Source organism: Hippocampus guttulatus, chromosome 1, assembly GCF_054856545.1.
Source record: "Hippocampus guttulatus isolate MCC_2025c chromosome 1, RoL_Hgut_1.0, whole genome shotgun sequence".
Taxonomy (NCBI): Eukaryota; Metazoa; Chordata; class Actinopteri; order Syngnathiformes; family Syngnathidae; genus Hippocampus; species Hippocampus guttulatus.
Window position 1 is genome coordinate 22,851,515 of NC_141261.1, and position 23,101 is coordinate 22,874,615.

The 23,101-nt window shown below is 49.5% G+C and overlaps 1 protein-coding gene across 1 annotated transcript in view; it reads right to left on the reverse strand.

Annotated features, from left to right (window-relative positions):
* LOC147211014 (nuclear pore membrane glycoprotein 210-like) overlaps nt 1-23,101 on the reverse strand; it is a 49,400-nt gene that overhangs the window by 8,196 nt on the left and 18,103 nt on the right. The window contains 16 exon segments of the mRNA XM_086129539.1: nt 1,520-1,584; nt 1,672-1,805; nt 1,888-2,015; nt 2,230-2,358; nt 2,498-2,549; nt 12,713-12,765; nt 14,134-14,238; nt 14,696-14,802; nt 14,986-15,169; nt 15,289-15,462; nt 16,601-16,819; nt 19,224-19,369; nt 21,195-21,406; nt 22,241-22,401; nt 22,533-22,670; nt 22,785-22,925. Of these exon segments, the coding sequence (XP_085985665.1) occupies nt 1,520-1,584; nt 1,672-1,805; nt 1,888-2,015; nt 2,230-2,358; nt 2,498-2,549; nt 12,713-12,765; nt 14,134-14,238; nt 14,696-14,802; nt 14,986-15,169; nt 15,289-15,462; nt 16,601-16,819; nt 19,224-19,369; nt 21,195-21,406; nt 22,241-22,401; nt 22,533-22,670; nt 22,785-22,925 (2,148 nt within the window).

The following is a 23,101-nucleotide window of genomic DNA, read 5'->3' on the forward strand; positions in this document are numbered from 1 at the left end:
TATCCAGGATCTCGTTCTTTTGGTCACAGCCCAAGATCGTTATCATAGATGAGGGCAGGAACGTAGATTGACCCGTAAATTGAAAGCTTTGCCTTTTGGCTTAGCACCCTCTTCACAACGACAGACCGATACAAAGTCTGCATCATAGCACACCCTGCACCGATCCGCCTGTCGCCTCTATTGCGAACCGCTCCAGTGAGAGTTGGAGATCCCGCCTTGAAGAAGCCAACAGCACCACATCTGCAAAAAGCAGAGATGCAATACTGAAGCCACCAAATCAGGCCCCCTTAACGCCTCCGCTGCTTCTAGAAACTCTGTCCAGAAAGGTGATGAACAGAATCGGTGACAAAGGGCAACCTGGGCGGAGTCCAACCCTCACTGGGAACTAAATTGACTTAATGCAGGCAATGCGAACTAAACTCTGACATCGGTGGTATAGGAACCAAACTGCCCATATCAGGGGAGGGGATTTCGGTACCCCATACTCCCGAGCACCACCCACAGAGCTCCCTGAGGGATACGATCGAACGCCTTCTCCAAGTCCACAAAGCCGGGACGAAAACCACACTGCTCATCCTGCATCTGAGACTCGAATTCCCGACAGACCCATTCTGCTGGACTCTCCCAACAAACACTGACAATACATTTCGGCCTGCCAGGTTGGACCGGCATCTTCCCGACCATCAGAGCCAACTCACCACCGGGGCATGATCAGTTGACAGCTCCAGCCATCTCTTCACTCGGATGTCCAAAACATGCGGCCACAAATCCGCTATGACCACAAAGTCAATCATCGAACTACCGCCACATATGGACACTCTTTTATTTGAACATGATGACGATGAAGATGCCCACACCTCCTCTGCGCCTCTCACCGTGGGCAACCTCAGAGTGGAAGCGAGTCCACCCCCTTTTGAGAGAAGTGATACCAGACCGTGGGAGTCTGTATAATGAGGAAAGTCCGACTACATCAAGTCGGACCTTCTCTGCCTCACACACCATCTCAGGCTCCTTCCCTACAAGAGAGGTGACATTCCAAGTCCCAAGAGCTAGCTTCTGCAGCAGGGGATTGGACCGCCAAGGTTCCCCTCTTTGGCTGGCACCAAGGTCACTTTGCAACCGACCCCTTTGGCCGCTCCTGCAGATGGTGAGCCCACGGGAAGGGGGACCAACATTGCCTCTTTGGGCTGAGCCCGGTTAAGGGGCCCCATGGGTCTAGGCCAGGCTACCAGACGCTCGCCAGCGAGCCCCACCTCCAGGCCACATGAGTATATTGCCCTTTGTCATTCGTAATTTGAGGGGGTTGTGATTGGATCACAGTGCTTTTTAATACGCATAACAGTGCACTCAAAGAGGAGCTGGAAAGGAGAGCATTGAGGCCAATGCTGTTTCCCAGGGAAGGCCTGTGACAAAGGTCCCTTTTGGAAGATTGACTGTGGACCAAATAAACTCTTCTGGCAAGTTCAACTGAGGCTACCTTCTGTCAGCATAAACATCAACACGCCACACAAAAACATACCTGCATCATTGCTCCAATCAGCAGAGTCATTTTCCGGGGGATGAGTTTGAATGGTGGAAATACCTATTGAGAGAAACCAGTGACACAGAGTTTATACAGTAGTTGTTCGCAATCCTGATAATGACTTAAGAAACGTCAGTAAAAAAAAAACTCAATCTGTTGAGGGGCAGATGACAATTTTCTCTCATTTCCATCCACGACAACAGCTGACAAGGTTGTCTGGCCAATAGAAACACCTTGTATCAGGTAAACCGCAGTGTCGTGTTCTGTAGACTCTGCTTCTGGTCTGTAAAAGGAACATAAAGGCGTGTCCATTCAGGTTAAGATATTTTGAAGAACAAAAACACACCAGGTCTCACAGCCCTTACTTCAGTGACACTATTGAAGACGCTGCCTTAACTTTCAATGCCATGAAGAGGAAATAACTGACTGGGAAAGGCTTCTTGTTATCATCCAACAGTCTGACATAACACCTGACTGACTTGCCAATTTCCACCTGTAAAGGAGACAAATGAGGCCACTCAAGAGGGAAATTAAGACCAACTGAACTCCATGAAGATTAAAAGTTGAGCACTCGTACAAAACAAACAGAGCGAGTGCCACTGAGGCACGTATGTAATGTGTGTTTTTATTTATTCTGGACGAAGGATCATCATGTCGAGCGTCTCCAGCATCAACCACAAAGAGGAATTATCAGATTGGAAACTGACCTTGTCGACCACTCTCAAATTCACCTCCAGGATTTCAGAAACATGCACTGTGGCTTTGGCTGTCGATGGGGATGCCAAACAAAGGTCATGAACCATCACTTGTACCACACCTGGCTGAATGGGGGCAACCTGGGGACATGAAGGAATTCAAGTGAGAAATTCAAACTGGCAAGGGTCATCATTCTTTATCACTTGTGCATCTAGACTGTGAATTTCAATGTCCCATTCCCTAATTCACTTGACTAGAACTCCAGATGTCCCTACATACCTGAGCTCTTCCTTGGGTGTCCTGCAATACCACTTCTGCAACATCTTTAACACTGGTTTCTGTCACGTTGAGCCCGAAGCGACAGAATAATCGCTTCGTGCACAACTACTAGGTAAGTGGATCCCCGAAATAGCAGACACAGAAAAAGAATTTTGTCATAAAAAATGAAATTTATTATAACACAAAATCCCCGTCTAAACGGACAACAGAAAACGCTGGTAAAAAAGAGGACCAGGAAAATAACAGAAAACGCTTGCGAAACAAAAACGGCAAGGAGAAAGTTCTTAAGTAAAATATTAATCAATCACGAGAGAAATATCAAGGCACGCAATATAGTCATGTAAGTCAGAGTTTTAAGCGAGAAGGAATAGACGATAGCAAATGGCACGGCGTGGAATACTCCGGCAGTGAGTTGACTGTCGGAGTGCCTAGATATAGCAGGTGCAATCGTCAACTAATGGGTGGCAGGTGTGCAGGCGGCAAGCAAGAACGCCTGCCCCCTGCTGTCAAATACGGAACGTGACAGTACCCCCCCCTCAACGGACGCCTCCCGGCGGCCCACCCGGCTTGGATGGGTGAGATGCGTGGAAGTCACGAAGAAGGGACGGATCAAGGATCCAGGAGCGGGGGACCCATTGCCGATCCTCCGGCCCGTAGCCCTCCCAGTCGACCAGATACTGGAAACCTTTTCCCCTGCGCCGAGAGTCCAGGATGGCCCGTACCGTGTACACCGGGTCACCATCGACGACCCGCGGAGGAGGGGGCGGAGTGGGAGAAGGAGCCAAGGGACTGGTCGCCACCGGTTTGAGCAGGGAGACGTGGAACACGGGGTGAACCTTCATGGTGGCCGGCAGCCGGAGCTTGACCGCGACGGGGCTGACGACGGACTCCACCACGAACGGCCCGGTGAATCGGGGCCCCAATTTCGCGGACGTGCCGGCCAGGCGCAGGTCCCTCGTCGCCAGCCACACCTCCTGCCCCACTTCGTAGGTTGGCGCCGGGCGCCGACGACGGTCCGCGATCTGCCGGTTCCGGGTCGCCGTGCGGGACAGTGCGGCTCTGGCCTCCCTCCACACGTGATGGGCCCGCTTGAGGTGGCACTGCACAGAAGGGACCTCTATTTGTCCCTCCTGGGACGGGAACAGCGGTGGTTGATACCCGTAGGCCGTCATGAAGGGGGACCTTCCAGTGGCAGAAGAGACGAGGGTGTTGTGCGCATACTCCACCCAAGGTAAGTGGTCGGCCCAGGAAGAGGGACGGTGGAGACACACACAGCGGAGGGCTGCCCCCAGATCCTGGTTGGCGCGCTCCGCTTGTCCATTGGACTGTGGGTGATACCCCGAGGTCAGACTGGCCGTGGCCCCGAGGGACCGGCAGAACCGCTTCCACACTCGGGACACGAACTGGGGCCCCCGGTCCGACACTATGTCCAAAGGGATGCCATGGAGACGGAAAACGTGCTTAATGAGGAGGTCGGCGGTCTCCAACGCCGACGGCAACTTGGACAGGGGAATAAAGTGGGCAGCTTTTGAGAATCGGTCCACGATAGTGAGAACGACGGAACGCCCACGGGATGGCGGAAGGCCCGTGACAAAGTCCAGGGCGATGTGGGACCAAGGTCGAGGAGGAATAGGTAATGGCTGGAGCAACCCCGCCGGAGGCCGATGCGAGGCCTTGCCGCAGGCGCAGGAGGAGCAGGCATTGATGTATTCCACCACATCCTTCCGAAGCTCCGGCCACCAGAACCGCTGGGCGATGAGATGCACAGTCCGGTTCACCCCAGGATGGCAAGCCACCTTGGACCTGTGCCCCCACTGCAATACCTCCGAACGCAGCGGTGGGGGCACAAACAGCTTCCCCGCGGGACAGTCAGCCGGGACCTGGACCCCATCTTGAGCTTCCTGTATCTTGCGCTCAATCTCCCACCTCAACGCCCCCAGGATGCAATGAGCCGGGAGAATGGCCTCCGGCGTTCGGTCCCTTTCCGCGGGGTCGTGGAGACGGGAGAGGGCGTCAGGTTTGGTGTTCTTAGATCCCGGACAGTATGTGAGGGTGAAATTAAACCGGGTTAATAGTAGGGCCCATCGGGCCTGACGGGAGTTCAGTCTCTTGGCGGAGCGTATATATTCCAAGTTCTTGTGGTCCGTGTATACCGTGAATGGCTCCTTAGCCCCCTCGAGCCAGTGTCGCCATTCTTGTAAGGCTGCAACCACAGCCAGCAGTTCTCGATTGCCCACGTCGTAGTTTGACTCGGCGACACTGAGACGACGAGAGAAAAAGGCGCAGGGGTGCAACTTCTGGTCGACCGGGGAACGCTGGGACAAGACCGCCCCCACTCCCGAATCCGATGCGTCCACTTCTACGACGAAAGGGTGGTCAGGGTCAGGATGTTGCAGCACGGGGGGATTAGTGAATGCTGTTTTCAAATTTGCGAAAGCCGAGTCCGCATCCGAGTCCCATTGGAACGGGACTTTAATGGACGTTAGTCGGGTCAACGGGAGTGCCTTTTGGCTGTAATTGCGAATAAACCGTCGATAAAAATTAGCAAACCCCAAAAAACGCTGTAGCTCCTTGCGGCTAGCCGGTGTCGGCCAGTCCACCACCGCCTTCGTTTTGATGGGGTCGGCTCTCAGCTTGCCCCGCTCAATAATAAACCCCAGAAAAGAGATGGCTGGTACATGAAACTCACATTTCTCTGCTTTGACAAAGAGCCTATTTTCCAATAACCGTTGTAGAACAAGTCTGACGTGTTGTTTATGCTCCTGCAACGACCGGGAGAAGATTAAGATATCATCAAGATAGACGAAACAGAAAATATTCAGCACGTCCCTTAACACGTCGTTGATCAGGCTTTGGAAAACCGCGGGAGCATTAGTCAGCCCGAAAGGCATGACTAAATATTCGAAATGACCCAGTGGGGTCTTAAAAGCTGTCTTCCACTCATCTCCTTCCCGGATGCGGACCAAATGGTAAGCACTACGTAAATCTAATTTCGTAAAAATGGTGGCCGATTGCAAAGGAGCGAAGGCGGAGTCTAACAAAGGCAGCGGATACTTATTTTTGATGGTGATGTCATTTAGCCCACGATAGTCTACACACGGTCGTAACGACTTGTCCTTCTTCTCTACAAAGAAGAATCCCGCACCTAATGGTGATCGCGATGGTCTGATTAGACCTGCAGTGAGCGAGCTGTTTATATACTCAGTTAACGCCTCTTGTTCCGGTTGAGACACCTGATAAAGCCGTGAACTCGGCAGCGGAGCGCCCACTTGCAGGTCTATGGCGCAGTCGTATGGACGGTGCGGGGGCAAAGAGCGAGCGCGATCCTTACTGAATACCTGTCGTAAGTCATAATAGCAATTTGGCACTCCGTCAAGGCAGATGGTTTCAGGGGAGTTGTCACCGGCACGTTCGCGTCCCCCTACGGCTGATTGTAAACAGCGCTCATAACAATACTGGCTCCAAGTCTCTATTGTCGGGCGCTCCCAGGAGATAACGGGGTTGTGAGTCTTGAGCCAGGGCAAGCCGAGAATAACCGGAACGGCTCGAGACCGCATTAAATAAAACCGTCTGCGTTCGACATGGTTCCCGGATAATTTGAGCTTTAGTGGTTCTGTTCTTTGTGTTACAACCGCCAGGAGGCGCCCATCGAGATCATGAACGCGCTTCTTCACGGCCAACTCCTCGATAAAACAGCCCAACTCTGAGGCAAGGTCGGTGTCGATAAAACAATCATCAGCCCCCGAGTCTATCAGTGCACTAATCCGCCGCACCCGGGACCCCCCATAGATCTCCCCTTCGAGTTCCAGTCTCTTGGGGTGCCCCGGCCGGGAATCGGCTCGCCGAGGCTCGGGAGGTTCTGCGCGGGGACGTGACTCACAGTACTCGGTGAATGTAGACGGCTGAGGCTCCGGAGGGCCGGGAGCGACGTGAGGTCCTTGTAGACCGCTGTCAGACCCGGTCCGATCGTTGAACCGGCGCCGTCTCTCCTCCGATCCGGAACTTCCACCACCCAGCTGCATCGGTTCCTCCCCGGTGACAGCATTCCGAGATCGGGGGTGGTCCCAGCCGGACCCAGCTGCCCGAAGCGTCTCGCGGGATTCCCCACGGTGCGTTGCATGCCGGAACGGGATCCAACCACCTCCACGCTCCCGGCTTCTCTCTCTCATGCGGTTGTCCAACAGTAGGGAGAGATCGATCAACTCCTCCAGGTCGGAACTGTTGTCGCGGGTCGCCAGTTCGTCCTTGAGCTGGGTGTTCAATCCGCGACGAAACAGTCCACAAAGCGCCCTGTCGTCGTAGCCACTCTGGGCGGCCAAAATCCGGAACTCAATCGAGTAGTCCGCTACGGATCGCCTCCCCTGGTGGAGTTCGAGTAGCCGGCCCTCAGCCTCTCTGCCCCGGACGGGATGGTGGAACACCCGGCGAAGCGCTGCTACGAAGCCGGGGAAAGAAGACCGGAGGTTCGGCTTTGCGTCGCTCATCGCGATAGCCCATGACGCCGCCTGACCTGTCAATAAGCTCATTACATAAGCAACCTTCGCGTCATCAGTAGTATAGACGGAAGGTTGCTGGTCGAAGACGAGTGAGCACTGGTGGAGAAAGTACCCACACTGACCGTGCTCACCCCCGTAACGTGGGGGGTGTGGAAGCGACGGTTCCCTACTCATTGTGGAGAAGGAGACGGGTGCCTCAGTGGTGGTATGACGAACCACCGGGGGAGGTGCTCTCCGTTCCTCCAATCGTACGATACGGGGTTCGTAATCATCGATCCGATGAGCCAGCATGGAAACCGCGCCGCGGAGTTCCTTAATGGCTTGGCCCTGCTGACTCGTCTGTTGCCCTTGACGGGACAGAGCGGACAAAATCTTTTCTATGTCTGCGGGATCCATGGTGGCCGGAGTATTCTGTCACGTTGAGCCCGAAGCGACAGAATAATCGCTTCGTGCACAACTACTAGGTAAGTGGATCCCCGAAATAGCAGACACAGAAAAAGAATTTTGTCATAAAAAATGAAATTTATTATAACACAAAATCCCCGTCTAAACGGACAACAGAAAACGCTGGTAAAAAAGAGGACCAGGAAAATAACAGAAAACGCTTGCGAAACAAAAACGGCAAGGAGAAAGTTCTTAAGTAAAATATTAATCAATCACGAGAGAAATATCAAGGCACGCAATATAGTCATGTAAGTCAGAGTTTTAAGCGAGAAGGAATAGACGATAGCAAATGGCACGGCGTGGAATACTCCGGCAGTGAGTTGACTGTCGGAGTGCCTAGATATAGCAGGTGCAATCGTCAACTAATGGGTGGCAGGTGTGCAGGCGGCAAGCAAGAACGCCTGCCCCCTGCTGTCAAATACGGAACGTGACAGTACCCCCCCCTCAACGGACGCCTCCCGGCGGCCCACCCGGCTTGGATGGGTGAGATGCGTGGAAGTCACGAAGAAGGGACGGATCAAGGATCCAGGAGCGGGGGACCCATTGCCGATCCTCCGGCCCGTAGCCCTCCCAGTCGACCAGATACTGGAAACCTTTTCCCCTGCGCCGAGAGTCCAGGATGGCCCGTACCGTGTACACCGGGTCACCATCGACGACCCGCGGAGGAGGGGGCGGAGTGGGAGAAGGAGCCAAGGGACTGGTCGCCACCGGTTTGAGCAGGGAGACGTGGAACACGGGGTGAACCTTCATGGTGGCCGGCAGCCGGAGCTTGACCGCGACGGGGCTGACGACGGACTCCACCACGAACGGCCCGGTGAATCGGGGCCCCAATTTCGCGGACGTGCCGGCCAGGCGCAGGTCCCTCGTCGCCAGCCACACCTCCTGCCCCACTTCGTAGGTTGGCGCCGGGCGCCGACGACGGTCCGCGATCTGCCGGTTCCGGGTCGCCGTGCGGGACAGTGCGGCTCTGGCCTCCCTCCACACGTGATGGGCCCGCTTGAGGTGGCACTGCACAGAAGGGACCTCTATTTGTCCCTCCTGGGACGGGAACAGCGGTGGTTGATACCCGTAGGCCGTCATGAAGGGGGACCTTCCAGTGGCAGAAGAGACGAGGGTGTTGTGCGCATACTCCACCCAAGGTAAGTGGTCGGCCCAGGAAGAGGGACGGTGGAGACACACACAGCGGAGGGCTGCCCCCAGATCCTGGTTGGCGCGCTCCGCTTGTCCATTGGACTGTGGGTGATACCCCGAGGTCAGACTGGCCGTGGCCCCGAGGGACCGGCAGAACCGCTTCCACACTCGGGACACGAACTGGGGCCCCCGGTCCGACACTATGTCCAAAGGGATGCCATGGAGACGGAAAACGTGCTTAATGAGGAGGTCGGCGGTCTCCAACGCCGACGGCAACTTGGACAGGGGAATAAAGTGGGCAGCTTTTGAGAATCGGTCCACGATAGTGAGAACGACGGAACGCCCACGGGATGGCGGAAGGCCCGTGACAAAGTCCAGGGCGATGTGGGACCAAGGTCGAGGAGGAATAGGTAATGGCTGGAGCAACCCCGCCGGAGGCCGATGCGAGGCCTTGCCGCAGGCGCAGGAGGAGCAGGCATTGATGTATTCCACCACATCCTTCCGAAGCTCCGGCCACCAGAACCGCTGGGCGATGAGATGCACAGTCCGGTTCACCCCAGGATGGCAAGCCACCTTGGACCTGTGCCCCCACTGCAATACCTCCGAACGCAGCGGTGGGGGCACAAACAGCTTCCCCGCGGGACAGTCAGCCGGGACCTGGACCCCATCTTGAGCTTCCTGTATCTTGCGCTCAATCTCCCACCTCAACGCCCCCAGGATGCAATGAGCCGGGAGAATGGCCTCCGGCGTTCGGTCCCTTTCCGCGGGGTCGTGGAGACGGGAGAGGGCGTCAGGTTTGGTGTTCTTAGATCCCGGACAGTATGTGAGGGTGAAATTAAACCGGGTTAATAGTAGGGCCCATCGGGCCTGACGGGAGTTCAGTCTCTTGGCGGAGCGTATATATTCCAAGTTCTTGTGGTCCGTGTATACCGTGAATGGCTCCTTAGCCCCCTCGAGCCAGTGTCGCCATTCTTGTAAGGCTGCAACCACAGCCAGCAGTTCTCGATTGCCCACGTCGTAGTTTGACTCGGCGACACTGAGACGACGAGAGAAAAAGGCGCAGGGGTGCAACTTCTGGTCGACCGGGGAACGCTGGGACAAGACCGCCCCCACTCCCGAATCCGATGCGTCCACTTCTACGACGAAAGGGTGGTCAGGGTCAGGATGTTGCAGCACGGGGGGATTAGTGAATGCTGTTTTCAAATTTGCGAAAGCCGAGTCCGCATCCGAGTCCCATTGGAACGGGACTTTAATGGACGTTAGTCGGGTCAACGGGAGTGCCTTTTGGCTGTAATTGCGAATAAACCGTCGATAAAAATTAGCAAACCCCAAAAAACGCTGTAGCTCCTTGCGGCTAGCCGGTGTCGGCCAGTCCACCACCGCCTTCGTTTTGATGGGGTCGGCTCTCAGCTTGCCCCGCTCAATAATAAACCCCAGAAAAGAGATGGCTGGTACATGAAACTCACATTTCTCTGCTTTGACAAAGAGCCTATTTTCCAATAACCGTTGTAGAACAAGTCTGACGTGTTGTTTATGCTCCTGCAACGACCGGGAGAAGATTAAGATATCATCAAGATAGACGAAACAGAAAATATTCAGCACGTCCCTTAACACGTCGTTGATCAGGCTTTGGAAAACCGCGGGAGCATTAGTCAGCCCGAAAGGCATGACTAAATATTCGAAATGACCCAGTGGGGTCTTAAAAGCTGTCTTCCACTCATCTCCTTCCCGGATGCGGACCAAATGGTAAGCACTACGTAAATCTAATTTCGTAAAAATGGTGGCCGATTGCAAAGGAGCGAAGGCGGAGTCTAACAAAGGCAGCGGATACTTATTTTTGATGGTGATGTCATTTAGCCCACGATAGTCTACACACGGTCGTAACGACTTGTCCTTCTTCTCTACAAAGAAGAATCCCGCACCTAATGGTGATCGCGATGGTCTGATTAGACCTGCAGTGAGCGAGCTGTTTATATACTCAGTTAACGCCTCTTGTTCCGGTTGAGACACCTGATAAAGCCGTGAACTCGGCAGCGGAGCGCCCACTTGCAGGTCTATGGCGCAGTCGTATGGACGGTGCGGGGGCAAAGAGCGAGCGCGATCCTTACTGAATACCTGTCGTAAGTCATAATAGCAATTTGGCACTCCGTCAAGGCAGATGGTTTCAGGGGAGTTGTCACCGGCACGTTCGCGTCCCCCTACGGCTGATTGTAAACAGCGCTCATAACAATACTGGCTCCAAGTCTCTATTGTCGGGCGCTCCCAGGAGATAACGGGGTTGTGAGTCTTGAGCCAGGGCAAGCCGAGAATAACCGGAACGGCTCGAGACCGCATTAAATAAAACCGTCTGCGTTCGACATGGTTCCCGGATAATTTGAGCTTTAGTGGTTCTGTTCTTTGTGTTACAACCGCCAGGAGGCGCCCATCGAGATCATGAACGCGCTTCTTCACGGCCAACTCCTCGATAAAACAGCCCAACTCTGAGGCAAGGTCGGTGTCGATAAAACAATCATCAGCCCCCGAGTCTATCAGTGCACTAATCCGCCGCACCCGGGACCCCCCATAGATCTCCCCTTCGAGTTCCAGTCTCTTGGGGTGCCCCGGCCGGGAATCGGCTCGCCGAGGCTCGGGAGGTTCTGCGCGGGGACGTGACTCACAGTACTCGGTGAATGTAGACGGCTGAGGCTCCGGAGGGCCGGGAGCGACGTGAGGTCCTTGTAGACCGCTGTCAGACCCGGTCCGATCGTTGAACCGGCGCCGTCTCTCCTCCGATCCGGAACTTCCACCACCCAGCTGCATCGGTTCCTCCCCGGTGACAGCATTCCGAGATCGGGGGTGGTCCCAGCCGGACCCAGCTGCCCGAAGCGTCTCGCGGGATTCCCCACGGTGCGTTGCATGCCGGAACGGGATCCAACCACCTCCACGCTCCCGGCTTCTCTCTCTCATGCGGTTGTCCAACAGTAGGGAGAGATCGATCAACTCCTCCAGGTCGGAACTGTTGTCGCGGGTCGCCAGTTCGTCCTTGAGCTGGGTGTTCAATCCGCGACGAAACAGTCCACAAAGCGCCCTGTCGTCGTAGCCACTCTGGGCGGCCAAAATCCGGAACTCAATCGAGTAGTCCGCTACGGATCGCCTCCCCTGGTGGAGTTCGAGTAGCCGGCCCTCAGCCTCTCTGCCCCGGACGGGATGGTGGAACACCCGGCGAAGCGCTGCTACGAAGCCGGGGAAAGAAGACCGGAGGTTCGGCTTTGCGTCGCTCATCGCGATAGCCCATGACGCCGCCTGACCTGTCAATAAGCTCATTACATAAGCAACCTTCGCGTCATCAGTAGTATAGACGGAAGGTTGCTGGTCGAAGACGAGTGAGCACTGGTGGAGAAAGTACCCACACTGACCGTGCTCACCCCCGTAACGTGGGGGGTGTGGAAGCGACGGTTCCCTACTCATTGTGGAGAAGGAGACGGGTGCCTCAGTGGTGGTATGACGAACCACCGGGGGAGGTGCTCTCCGTTCCTCCAATCGTACGATACGGGGTTCGTAATCATCGATCCGATGAGCCAGCATGGAAACCGCGCCGCGGAGTTCCTTAATGGCTTGGCCCTGCTGACTCGTCTGTTGCCCTTGACGGGACAGAGCGGACAAAATCTTTTCTATGTCTGCGGGATCCATGGTGGCCGGAGTATTCTGTCACGTTGAGCCCGAAGCGACAGAATAATCGCTTCGTGCACAACTACTAGGTAAGTGGATCCCCGAAATAGCAGACACAGAAAAAGAATTTTGTCATAAAAAATGAAATTTATTATAACACAAAATCCCCGTCTAAACGGACAACAGAAAACGCTGGTAAAAAAGAGGACCAGGAAAATAACAGAAAACGCTTGCGAAACAAAAACGGCAAGGAGAAAGTTCTTAAGTAAAATATTAATCAATCACGAGAGAAATATCAAGGCACGCAATATAGTCATGTAAGTCAGAGTTTTAAGCGAGAAGGAATAGACGATAGCAAATGGCACGGCGTGGAATACTCCGGCAGTGAGTTGACTGTCGGAGTGCCTAGATATAGCAGGTGCAATCGTCAACTAATGGGTGGCAGGTGTGCAGGCGGCAAGCAAGAACGCCTGCCCCCTGCTGTCAAATACGGAACGTGACAGTTTCAATAACAAATTGGCCCGATCCCTCACGCAAGGCAAGGTAACCCTGCAAGGAAAAACACACGTAAAGCTTTTGAGCTAAGTCACAATTGGTATTGGATCAGACTTTCATCGCACAATTTAAGGTCACTTGTATGGTTGAGCACGCTGTGCTCGTCACATCAACAGGACCCCACCATAATTAATGTTTATTTCTCCAGACATGTCTGAGGCTACCAGGGCCCCACTAAGAAGAATGAGCAGGGTCAAACTAAGATGAGCTAAGATGAAGTCATTTGCAAAAAGAAACAACACTTAACACTAAATGGATGGACTAAACGTCACTTCTTGCTTGGCTCTTGACGAAGGCGGACGCTTTTGCTTTCTGCTCCTGTCCCCCATCCCCACCCCCACCCTTCCCTGCTCGCCACTCAGTCCATGTGCTGTCTTTGTCTGACTTTTCCTAGCCTCCTGTCGTATTTTCATCCTAAAAACAAACATGGAATTGGTTGGCTGGTCTCTCGATGCCATCGACAAAATTTTCTCGATGAAAGAGCAGACAGTGGGGAGCCTACTTGCCCCTCGGGGACTTTTGCTGCTGGGTACACCCTAGATCCTTGGAGGAAGCGGAGAATAGTGTGCCTGTCAACACTGTCCGTTGAGGATGTGGACGACATCTACATTATCGGCCTTCCGATAATCAGGTATGCTGCTGTTTGGTGTTAGCAGTTTCCTGATCTATCGCAAAATTCAACCGACGGGAGCGGCTCTATTGGAAGTGAAGAGGCTGCCGGTCTAATGGTGGCATGGTGCGGATTGTCCAACACTCAGACTCAGACTGTGCTCAACCACAAACGGTTGCGGTTTTGGAGCGTCTCTGCAAGATGGTCAAGAACTTGGAGAAACTGGAATCCGTGCTCAAATATTGACTGAAATCACGGATTTGGCTGATCGACGCCACTAAAGAGACATAAGCCACGGACTCAAGGCTGTCTTAAATTCTTGGGCAGCCTGCTACCAAAACAACATCTGCTATCTCGACCTTCCCCTGATGAAAGTATGCACGGAAGCTAGTCCCCCACCATCACCCCCTCCTTCATACATTCCCTTGTTTCACCGTCTTCATTGTTTATGTCTTGTGACCTGTTGTAACTGTCATATGCTTGTGCAGGAGTTTTTTGCCTAACTCAAATTATCCTCAAAATGAGGGTAGTTCGAACATGGATTTTTTTTCTCCCCCTCTCCCTCCCTTGTGGTTTCTTTCTGACGTCCGGGTTGAGTGAACGCTGGCGCGTTTTGGCTGCCGCTGCTCAACCCGTATTGTTTTGTGTTTTTTGTTCTTGTAAAGTGTCCTTGGGTGTCTTGAAAGGCGCTTATAAATAAAATTTATTATTATAAACAGTAATCAAGCGGAAAAGAAAAACTTTTCTCTTACCCGCACACCTGGGTGGTTGTATAGGGTCAATGTGTCAGGAAAAATGTGCACATCTTTGACTAAAATGAGTTCCAATGTCGCTGACAAAGGGGTAAACGGGTCACCCTATCCACCAGAACAGTTGAAAACAGAATAAAGATATACAGTAGCACAAATTCAGATGAAAAGAAATAATTGATACATAATCAACAGAATCGACACGTTTGATAACATAGCAAAAGAAACAATGCATTATTCTGCTCTTTATTATTTGTGTGAAAAGTGAACGTTCATGATCAAGTAGATAATCACAACGTTAAAAAACCTTTCCTTGTCAAGCTGCAGATTACCTTGTAGCAGAAATCATTATTGTAAATGAGGCTTTGACAATAAAAGGCTGGTGTCAAAGTGAACATGCAAAACATATAAGATTGGAGAATTTGGTACAGTTACATAGCGATCGCGTACCGAGGAGGGTTTTAACATCTCTCAGCATCCCGAACGGGCCAGTAAGTCACAGTCACAGCAAGGAGAGAAAACAGGCTGCTCAATGATCAGATATATTGAAAAATGTGACACTTACTCGACTCTGAACTTTGGCTGCTTTGATATATGAAAGCTGGTAATCCAGCACTGTAGCTGTGATGGCAGCAGTCCCCGATTGACCATGCACAACAACGGTTTGCCGGTCTGTTACAGATGACACAGAGAGGAACTGCTATGCAAAAAGCCATTGCTAATTTTAGACATCAAAGATCGACAGCAATGAAAATTCAGTGAAAGCTTCTTTCCAAAAAGCTCATTAAGAGATATTTGGGATTAGGTCGCTTCAAGTATAACCTTTCAACAACTTTTAAGCGCAGACACTTTTACCATGTAGTTTCATCTGTTTGTTTTCATCCCCAAAGGGTTGAAGCGTCAGAGGCTCGAGACTTGCCAGGGACACTTTGTTTGATTCCCACACGATGCTCAGTGAGCTGAAGTTGTCAAATTTCTGTCCTTGGTGGTCAAAAGCTGCAAGTTCCAAAACTGAGATGCGAGAATTTGAAACTGGGACCTTAAAAAACAACCCAAACATAATCACACAAAATCGCATTTGATCATTTTCCAAAAATACCATCATAACAATACTGAGGCGGGATTGTCAAATTGAGGAGGAGGAAACAACATGCGTACCGGGTCTTTGTTCTGCTGCAACAGACGGCATGCTAGTTCCTGCTGCGGAATGGCGTACACCGGGACCAGGGTGAGGCGTGACGGAGGAGCGCAAACAAACTTGACAGATGCTCGCTCTACTGCGGGATAAGGGTTGGTTACGCTGACCTCGTTTCGCACCCTCACCTCCAGCATCTGCACATTTATGAAGGATCACTATAAAGCTCTGACACTGGGTCACCATGGAGAATACATTTCTTCTCTGGGATCAGAATATAATTGTAGTAACTAACTTTCCGCTGGATTAGAGGACGTTGGTACTGTAAAGTACCGGTATCTTTTTTTTTTCCAAGATGGCGCCCGAGTAGGCAGCCTTCGGCAAGTGCTCTTCAAGAGCCTTGCTTTTTTGTTCTTTTTTGGTGTTTTTGTCTTTCGTTTTGTCACATGTTGTTTGTTGTTTCATCGTGTGGACGTGATATGGACTGTTTTCAGCGCTTTTTGGCCACGACATTCGTCAAAGGAGAAGTATCTGTGCTTGGTGGTTGCGCCTTTTCGGCAGCACGCCTGTTCCAGCACAGATTTTGATTGGGAGGAATGTCGGCGCCATTGACTGTCGGTGCTGGACAGACCTGGGGCGCTTGTGTTTTTGCGCCTGTAATGGGCAGCATTTTTCACAACCCCGTTTTGTTCAGTGGCTATGTCGGCGCTGTTGGACAGTCGGCGTTGGTGCGGCTGGATGGATGGCTGCTGAAGTTGAGGATGAGGAGAGGAGCGTTGGCGCAGAGCGCCGATGCATATTTGGAACCGTGAGTCGCCGCTTGGAATTGAAATGGATTTCCATGGGACAGGAGAAGTGAACCAATCTCTTTTTTCGTCAATGGATGCTACAGCTTCTTGTTGACTTTGAAACTTAGCTTGTAGCCGACGTGTGCACATTTTGAGCATGACGTCTCTGATCCACTGGTTAAAGGACACTTTGATTCTCTCCTCTTTCATCTCAAACTGCTTCAAACAACAAAGCGTGGGATGGAAAAGTGGTTCGGACTGCACGACTGTCCGTGTTTTATGTTATGTGTTGTGTTTATTATTTTACTTTATGTTAAGTGTTTTGTTAAGCGCTTTGTTACAGCTGCCGCTGTTGTGAAAGCGCTATATAAATCAGCATGTATTGTATTGTATCAATGCTGTGCCCAATGCTACAATATAAACCAAGACATATTTTAAAGTTAGAATGTTGAGCACTTGTTTGTGTTGTTAAATTAAGAAAGGCCATGCCCATCTAGTCCCAATAATGTACATCCAGTTTGCTATTTGGTCAGCATGGAGGAATTACCTGCTCTCCCAAGGCCCTGCAAGTTGCTGTGATCAAATACTGGTCAGAATTATGGGACAGCGGGCTGGTCAGAGTAAGGCTCACAATTTCTTCCTCCTCAGCCTTCAACTCATAGAAGAATTTAGAGGGCTCCAGAACCCAAGGCCGAGGCCCTCCCTCGAACAGCATGTCTTTCGAGGAACCCAGCGTCACCACAGCCACGGACACAGGGTCAATAGCCTGACAAATTAGATCATTGGGACAATCGCTGTCATTAAAACATAAAAGTGTCTTCTTTCCTTTTAGAGATTATTTATTTCAACAGACTATCAGGTCGAGTTCTGGAATGTGACTATACACACACACACACACACACACACACACACACACACACACACACACACACGCACGCACACACATATATCTTAAACCTATTTCAACCTATAAGAAGACAAGATGAACATCACAGCGCGGCCGATCACCATGTTTTTCCCCAATTCAAAAACCTCACCTACACCATCAGCACCTCAAGCAGAAGAATCTGCTGAGTGAATCAAGTGAGAGCTGCCTTCGACGTCGCCAACACAAGCCTCTTTGCCTCTCTGAGAAGGCACTGTTGATGAATGTTAAAAACTGTATAATGTTTGGCAATCAACGATTTAATGAAATATATGTATGCATTGTTGTAATTCTTGTCTCAAATATGTAAAGTAGAAATACTGTTTATATATTTTTAAAAAATGGTGGTACCCACAAACACACACACGAAAATTCTTGGTGGTTGGGGGGTGGGGGGGGGGGCAAATGCTACCTCGTGGTTTTCACCTCCCGTTCTGTTACGCATTAACGGTGAAAAACGAGCGATTACTGTATATCGTTATTGGGATATAAAATTGCTTATATTGTAATTGAGGATTTTTTTTCCATATCGCTCACCACTACTACGATGTATTCATGTCCTAATTCCAAGTTAAAAGTGAGAACTTCCCCTAAAATATACAGCAGCACAGAGCAAGAAAATCAAGTGAGTCAATCTCTGCAGAACTAACCGGAGAAACAGCAGTACAATATCTGCAACAGTTTAGAGAACAATGCCTCACAAGTGTCGAATCAAAATGCATGTTTTAAGGTGGATAAAACATTCAGCAACAGCAAATCTGAGAGTACTTCAGGATTATTGAAATGTTCCACATCGGGTTATTTGTCACCTCATCAAAACGTGTCGTACTGTTGAATTTTGTATTCTACTACAACTGTTTGGAGCCCATCTCATTCTGATGCAGCAGAGAAGCAAACTTGTGTCAATCAGAAAAGCCAGCGTATAATGTATAATTAAAATGCATAAAGCCTGGAAGAAGACCAAGAGGGGAGGGAGCGTTTGAAGAGTCACTGATCATCTCATTCCTGCCTTGATTGTCAGGGCAGGCTGTGTGCATAAATGCGCAGGAGCCTGCACAAGTGGCTTTGCCGCTTTCGAGGAAAAATGATATCTTTTTCTCTCCTGTTACCTCGCGAGAGATTCACTACAACGAAGTTTAATCCAACAGCGACCTCTCCTGCTTCGTTCGGAAACGGCAAAAGCAACCACCACACTGGTTTACACAGTTCCGAGTTTCCTGAACGCAACATACTCATAGTTGCTTTTGCCATTGGCTTACCGAGCATCATCCTGGCCTCCGATTGGCCAAGAGGGACCTCACTATCTCTGTGTGTAGATACTGTAGCTAGGTCCGTGGAAGATAGAGTGGAATGCATCCGATTAGCTGCTCAGAGTAAATTGCTTGTGGCTCGACGGACAGTCAAATAAAAACGTTTCCTGGAATGCTTTACTTGTTATCATGCTAAAAAGCTTACGCTAACTGGAGCGCTAATTAGAGACAAGGCGAGTTCCATCGCGCTAACTATGGCCATCGAGGACTACGAAGCGTCCCGTGGCTGGCTTTAAAAGTTCATTGCATGACATCAGCTGAGCAACGTTGTCTTGGGTGGCGATCGAGGGGAAGTCGAGTTAGAGACAGTGAGATAGTGGAAAGAAAAGCCACCGCGTCCAGGAAGTGTTTGTTATTGTGAGATTCAGACGCAGCGTGAATGTTGCATTGATAAAATGGCTACAAAACGGACAGTTGGACGTCAAGCAGCTAAGACAAGAAGCGCTCTGACGCTGGAAGAGAGGGTAAAAGTGATCAAAATGAAAGACGGAGGAAGCAAAATAAAATACATTATCCAAGAAATTGATGTAAGTGAAAGTGAATGCTGATCGTAAATTTCGCAATTTTCCCTTTTTTTTTCTTTCTACACTCAATTCAACTGGATTTATAGAGCACTTTCAAACAGCCATCGCTGCATACAAAGTGCTGTACATGGAGCAACTAACACATACAACAGTACACTGACTATATGAAGTGTCAAATAAGTGTGTGCTCATACTTATGCACGATTGGAATAAAAATAAAGAGTACACATACGTTTGTGTGTGCGTGTACACATACGTTTTTGTTTTTGTGTGTGTGTGTGTAGAGATCAAATTTGCTACAGTGAAAAAAAACCTTTTGTGAAAAATTTCTTGCTGCAAACATGATTTCGTTGTAGAGGAGTTTCACTGTAGTTAAGACTCAATAAGTCTAAATTATGTTTTAAGACTCACGCCGAGGGGAAGATAAGCTGCAATGGTGATCTTTGCACTGAGGTGAACGTTGCCATGGGTGTAGCTGACCAAGAGCGTGGTATAGCCTGGGGTCAGGGCTTTGGCCATCACCCCACTGCAGTGGCCTTCGCCGGGAGACAGACGACCTGCAAGGCAGAAACAGAGGTTTTTGGGGGAGGGAGGAATGCAAATATCCGTCATTGTTCACCAAAAAACAAAACAAAACAAAACAACAAAAAATATTACTTTTTTTTCCTAGTGTACTTTTTCAATGAGCAATTGGAGATTGAATTGAATCTGAAATGGAAATTTGAAGAGATTCATTGTTTCAATGTTCAACAAGCCCCATAAATGGGTCCCACCCAAAACACAACAGATCATTGATGTAGAATTAATGTATTGCTGGCCTTACTGCTTCAACCGACAAATGAATGTAAGAAGAAGCAAAATAGACGGCACGTTTACCCTCAAACACATGAAATGCTTAAGTGGTCTGTTCCAGTAAAATAACTTGTGACCAGTAGTAGGTCGCACTGACAAACTATCTAAAACAGGATGATCAACGAATGAGCATCTACAGCAGTCTTCCTCAACTGGCGGTTGAGGAAGACCTCCTCTCTCCTGACCTCCTCTGTCCGGACCCTTGGAAATGTTATAAAATAATCAATTATAAGGTGATTTTTACGTTATACATTTTATATTTTTGGACTATAATCTGCGCATTACCGCGATCGCTTGTTAAAATTATCCGTTGTATTCTTTGCGTGCACTAACAGATGTATTGCAAAGGACCGCAGCAGCGCGACTGTGTGTGTATAATGTTTGACTAACTGGAAACCCTGGCTGAGCAGGGCATGTCGGCGATAACGATGCGCTGATTGGCTCCTCTGAACTTAAGGTGTGCCCATACATATGCGTCAGCATATACGATGCGCTGATTGGCTCCTCTGAATTTAAGGTGTGCCCATACGTAAGCGTCAGCACGCGTCTATCCCAATACACACGCATTCAAAATGGGTGATTGTGTCAGGAAACAGACGCATGCGCGACGCCACAGTGTGCTCACAGCTTCAGCCCAGGAGAGTCGCACATGGACAATTAGACAAGACGAATCGCGGGAGGTTTCGATTGTGTGCAGTTTTGCTCCGGTCTACCCAGGGATCTTTACAGCTGTTTGACAGCAGAACACCGCAACATGGTAAATGAACATCACAATGGCGTCCTCAAATAATATTTGCATGCCTCAGACATTGCATTCACCTTTAGTGGAAGAACAGCACTGCACATTCCTGTGCTCCCTTGTGTCAGTATTTACTTTATTTATTTAAAATGGATTTTAACTCCTCTTCTGATATATTTTTCAGTGATTTCAGAGGGGACGTGAAAAGGGGAATTGTACAAATGAAAAGGATATTTTTGTTTTCATGTTCAGTATTTATTTTGGTAAAATGATTATTTTGTTTTGTTTTTGTTAAATTAAGGGGAAAAAAGACAACTACTGTTTAACAAAGTTAAAGTAAAAATGTCTTATTTCCCTAAAAGGGCTATTTCTATTATTAAGCAGGCACAATTAAACAAAATAAAAGAGTTCCTGTGCCTCAACACAATACCTCTCATTATTTGCTGTGTACTGGCAAAGTGAATAATTGTTATTTTCATGCACCCCATTATTGGTTGGTTGTGAGGAGTGTTGATTTGTATGAGCTTGGCTTAACCATACTAAATGGGCATATAGCCCTGCTCCCCATGACCGCCGTGCATGGGACCGGACCTTGGTCTTATTAAAAAAAAAAAAAAAAAGAAGTGGACCTCCAGCATTTCTAGTTGAGGACCACTGATCTACAGTATTAGTGAGTGACCTTCAATTGATGGCAATTCTCAGAGGAGTGAGGAAACTGACAACATGAGAAGGAATTTATATTTTAAGCACTTAAGCAGCTGCTACACATCAGAATCCATTTGTAGACTCACCTTCCAGCTGCTGAAAGACGCCTTGGTTTTCCTCATCAGCCTGCAGGTCAAAGTGGGAGCAGTCACTCAACATGAGGCGCTCCATCCCCTTTTCCTCCAGCAGGCCAAAAATTCTGAGCGGTAGTTCGAGAATCGTGCCCACTCGGGCCTCCACCCAGCAGGGAGCAAAGTCCATTGCCACAAGTTTAACGACGTATACCTATGGGAATGCACTGATCAAAAATCATCACTGTCAAAGTTGGGGATCAAGTTTGTGTGAATGAATCTCTAACGTCAAGAAGTAATTGTTCTGACAACCTCGAGAACCCCCAAAATGGATATGGCTTGTCTTTTCTTTAAGCAACAAACATATTGCACATCAATGCTCGCTTGCCATTTTCATATTTTTTGTGCATACTCAATTGTTCTTGTTTGTCTTGTTCCAGTGCCTGCTTCCCTGCCCAGGCTGGCTCCACATCTTCCTCCCTGGACCACTTGACCCTGCACCCATCCTTCCCCATCTCCTTCGCTTTTGGATCCTCTGCCGCCATTACCCTTGCTACCCATAACACATCAAGTTGATAACAGGCTGGAGGCTGGCCCTTTTCATGAAGACAGCTGATGCTAACAATAGTAGAAAATGCGAATGAAAAAGGACCGGTTCAAGACAAAGCAGAAAAGGGCACTCTGATTCCCACTGCACTATGTTCTTAAACAATAATTTAAATATTCAAGATGGAGAACAGCTTTTGATTTGTAATATTGTTAACTTGCTGTTGTACTGCATTACATTATATTAGCATTTTATACAAGTTGCCCCAACGCCCCGCCAAAAAATGCATGTGATAACTGCTGCAAAAAATTTGCAAAGATAAGTCGTTGAGAGCTGATCTGCGCCAAGGTTGTGTGTGGCAAAAAAAAAAAAAAAACTCTTTGAAAAGGTAATGAATCACCTGCATCACATGCATCATATAGTTTGATTATTTCACAACTATATATTGATCATTCTGAATTAAATTGGCTGAAGAGTAAATGACAGGCATTATCAATGATGCTGTCAGAGTCACCATAGCTTCATCTCTCCGAAGCCGAGTGGGTTGCGCATATCCTGCGCTTTCACGACGCTGGCACCAATGTCACTGACTGTCGTCATCACGCCTTTGACAGTCACTGTGGCCACATTTGGGTTGGACGAAGACCATCTGAAAATTCCACTGCCACCTGTTGCCTATCCAAAGCAGAGAGCAAAAAAAACATTGAATGGAACAGTATGAGAGATGATTGCAAATAATAATAATAATAATAAAAACACCTTGCTAACAACTCAGTCATCGTCTTGCTCATCCTAATGAATTATACCTTAATTGTGTACTGATGAGGGCCGACGTTGGGTTGCCATGGGAGTGCCATGAGAATACTTGGACTGAGAACAATAGGTTGATAGATTTCCACCTCCTGTTCATTATGGACTGGGTTCGCAAGTGGATGGACCCCATCCTACGAGAAGCAGAACAGAGGGCACAGTCACTGATCAACTTGCCAACATTTTTTTAGGGATAAACTAAAGATTATTGTCAGATTGAAATGTGTACAAGTATAAATCAAACTTACTTCATCCACAACAGCTGTCAAAGTAGCATCAAAGAAACCAAGGCCGTCTTTGATCGCTTTGACCCGATGGTAAGATCCATTCAGGGAAGAGTGCAAAATGTCAAAGAATTCCAGAGGGAAAACAGGCTCGATTCGGATATTCTGCCAAAAGAGGAGGTTGAAAAGCAACATCAATAACTTTGCTTTATGTGGCATTGTATGAAAGGTGGTCACAGTAGAGCTGTGAGTTGAAATAGAAGGTGTGTCCATGTATGAGCCAATACAATCGCTATAACATAGCTGGCATCCCGGTGTGGAATATTGCAATCAGTTTCGTG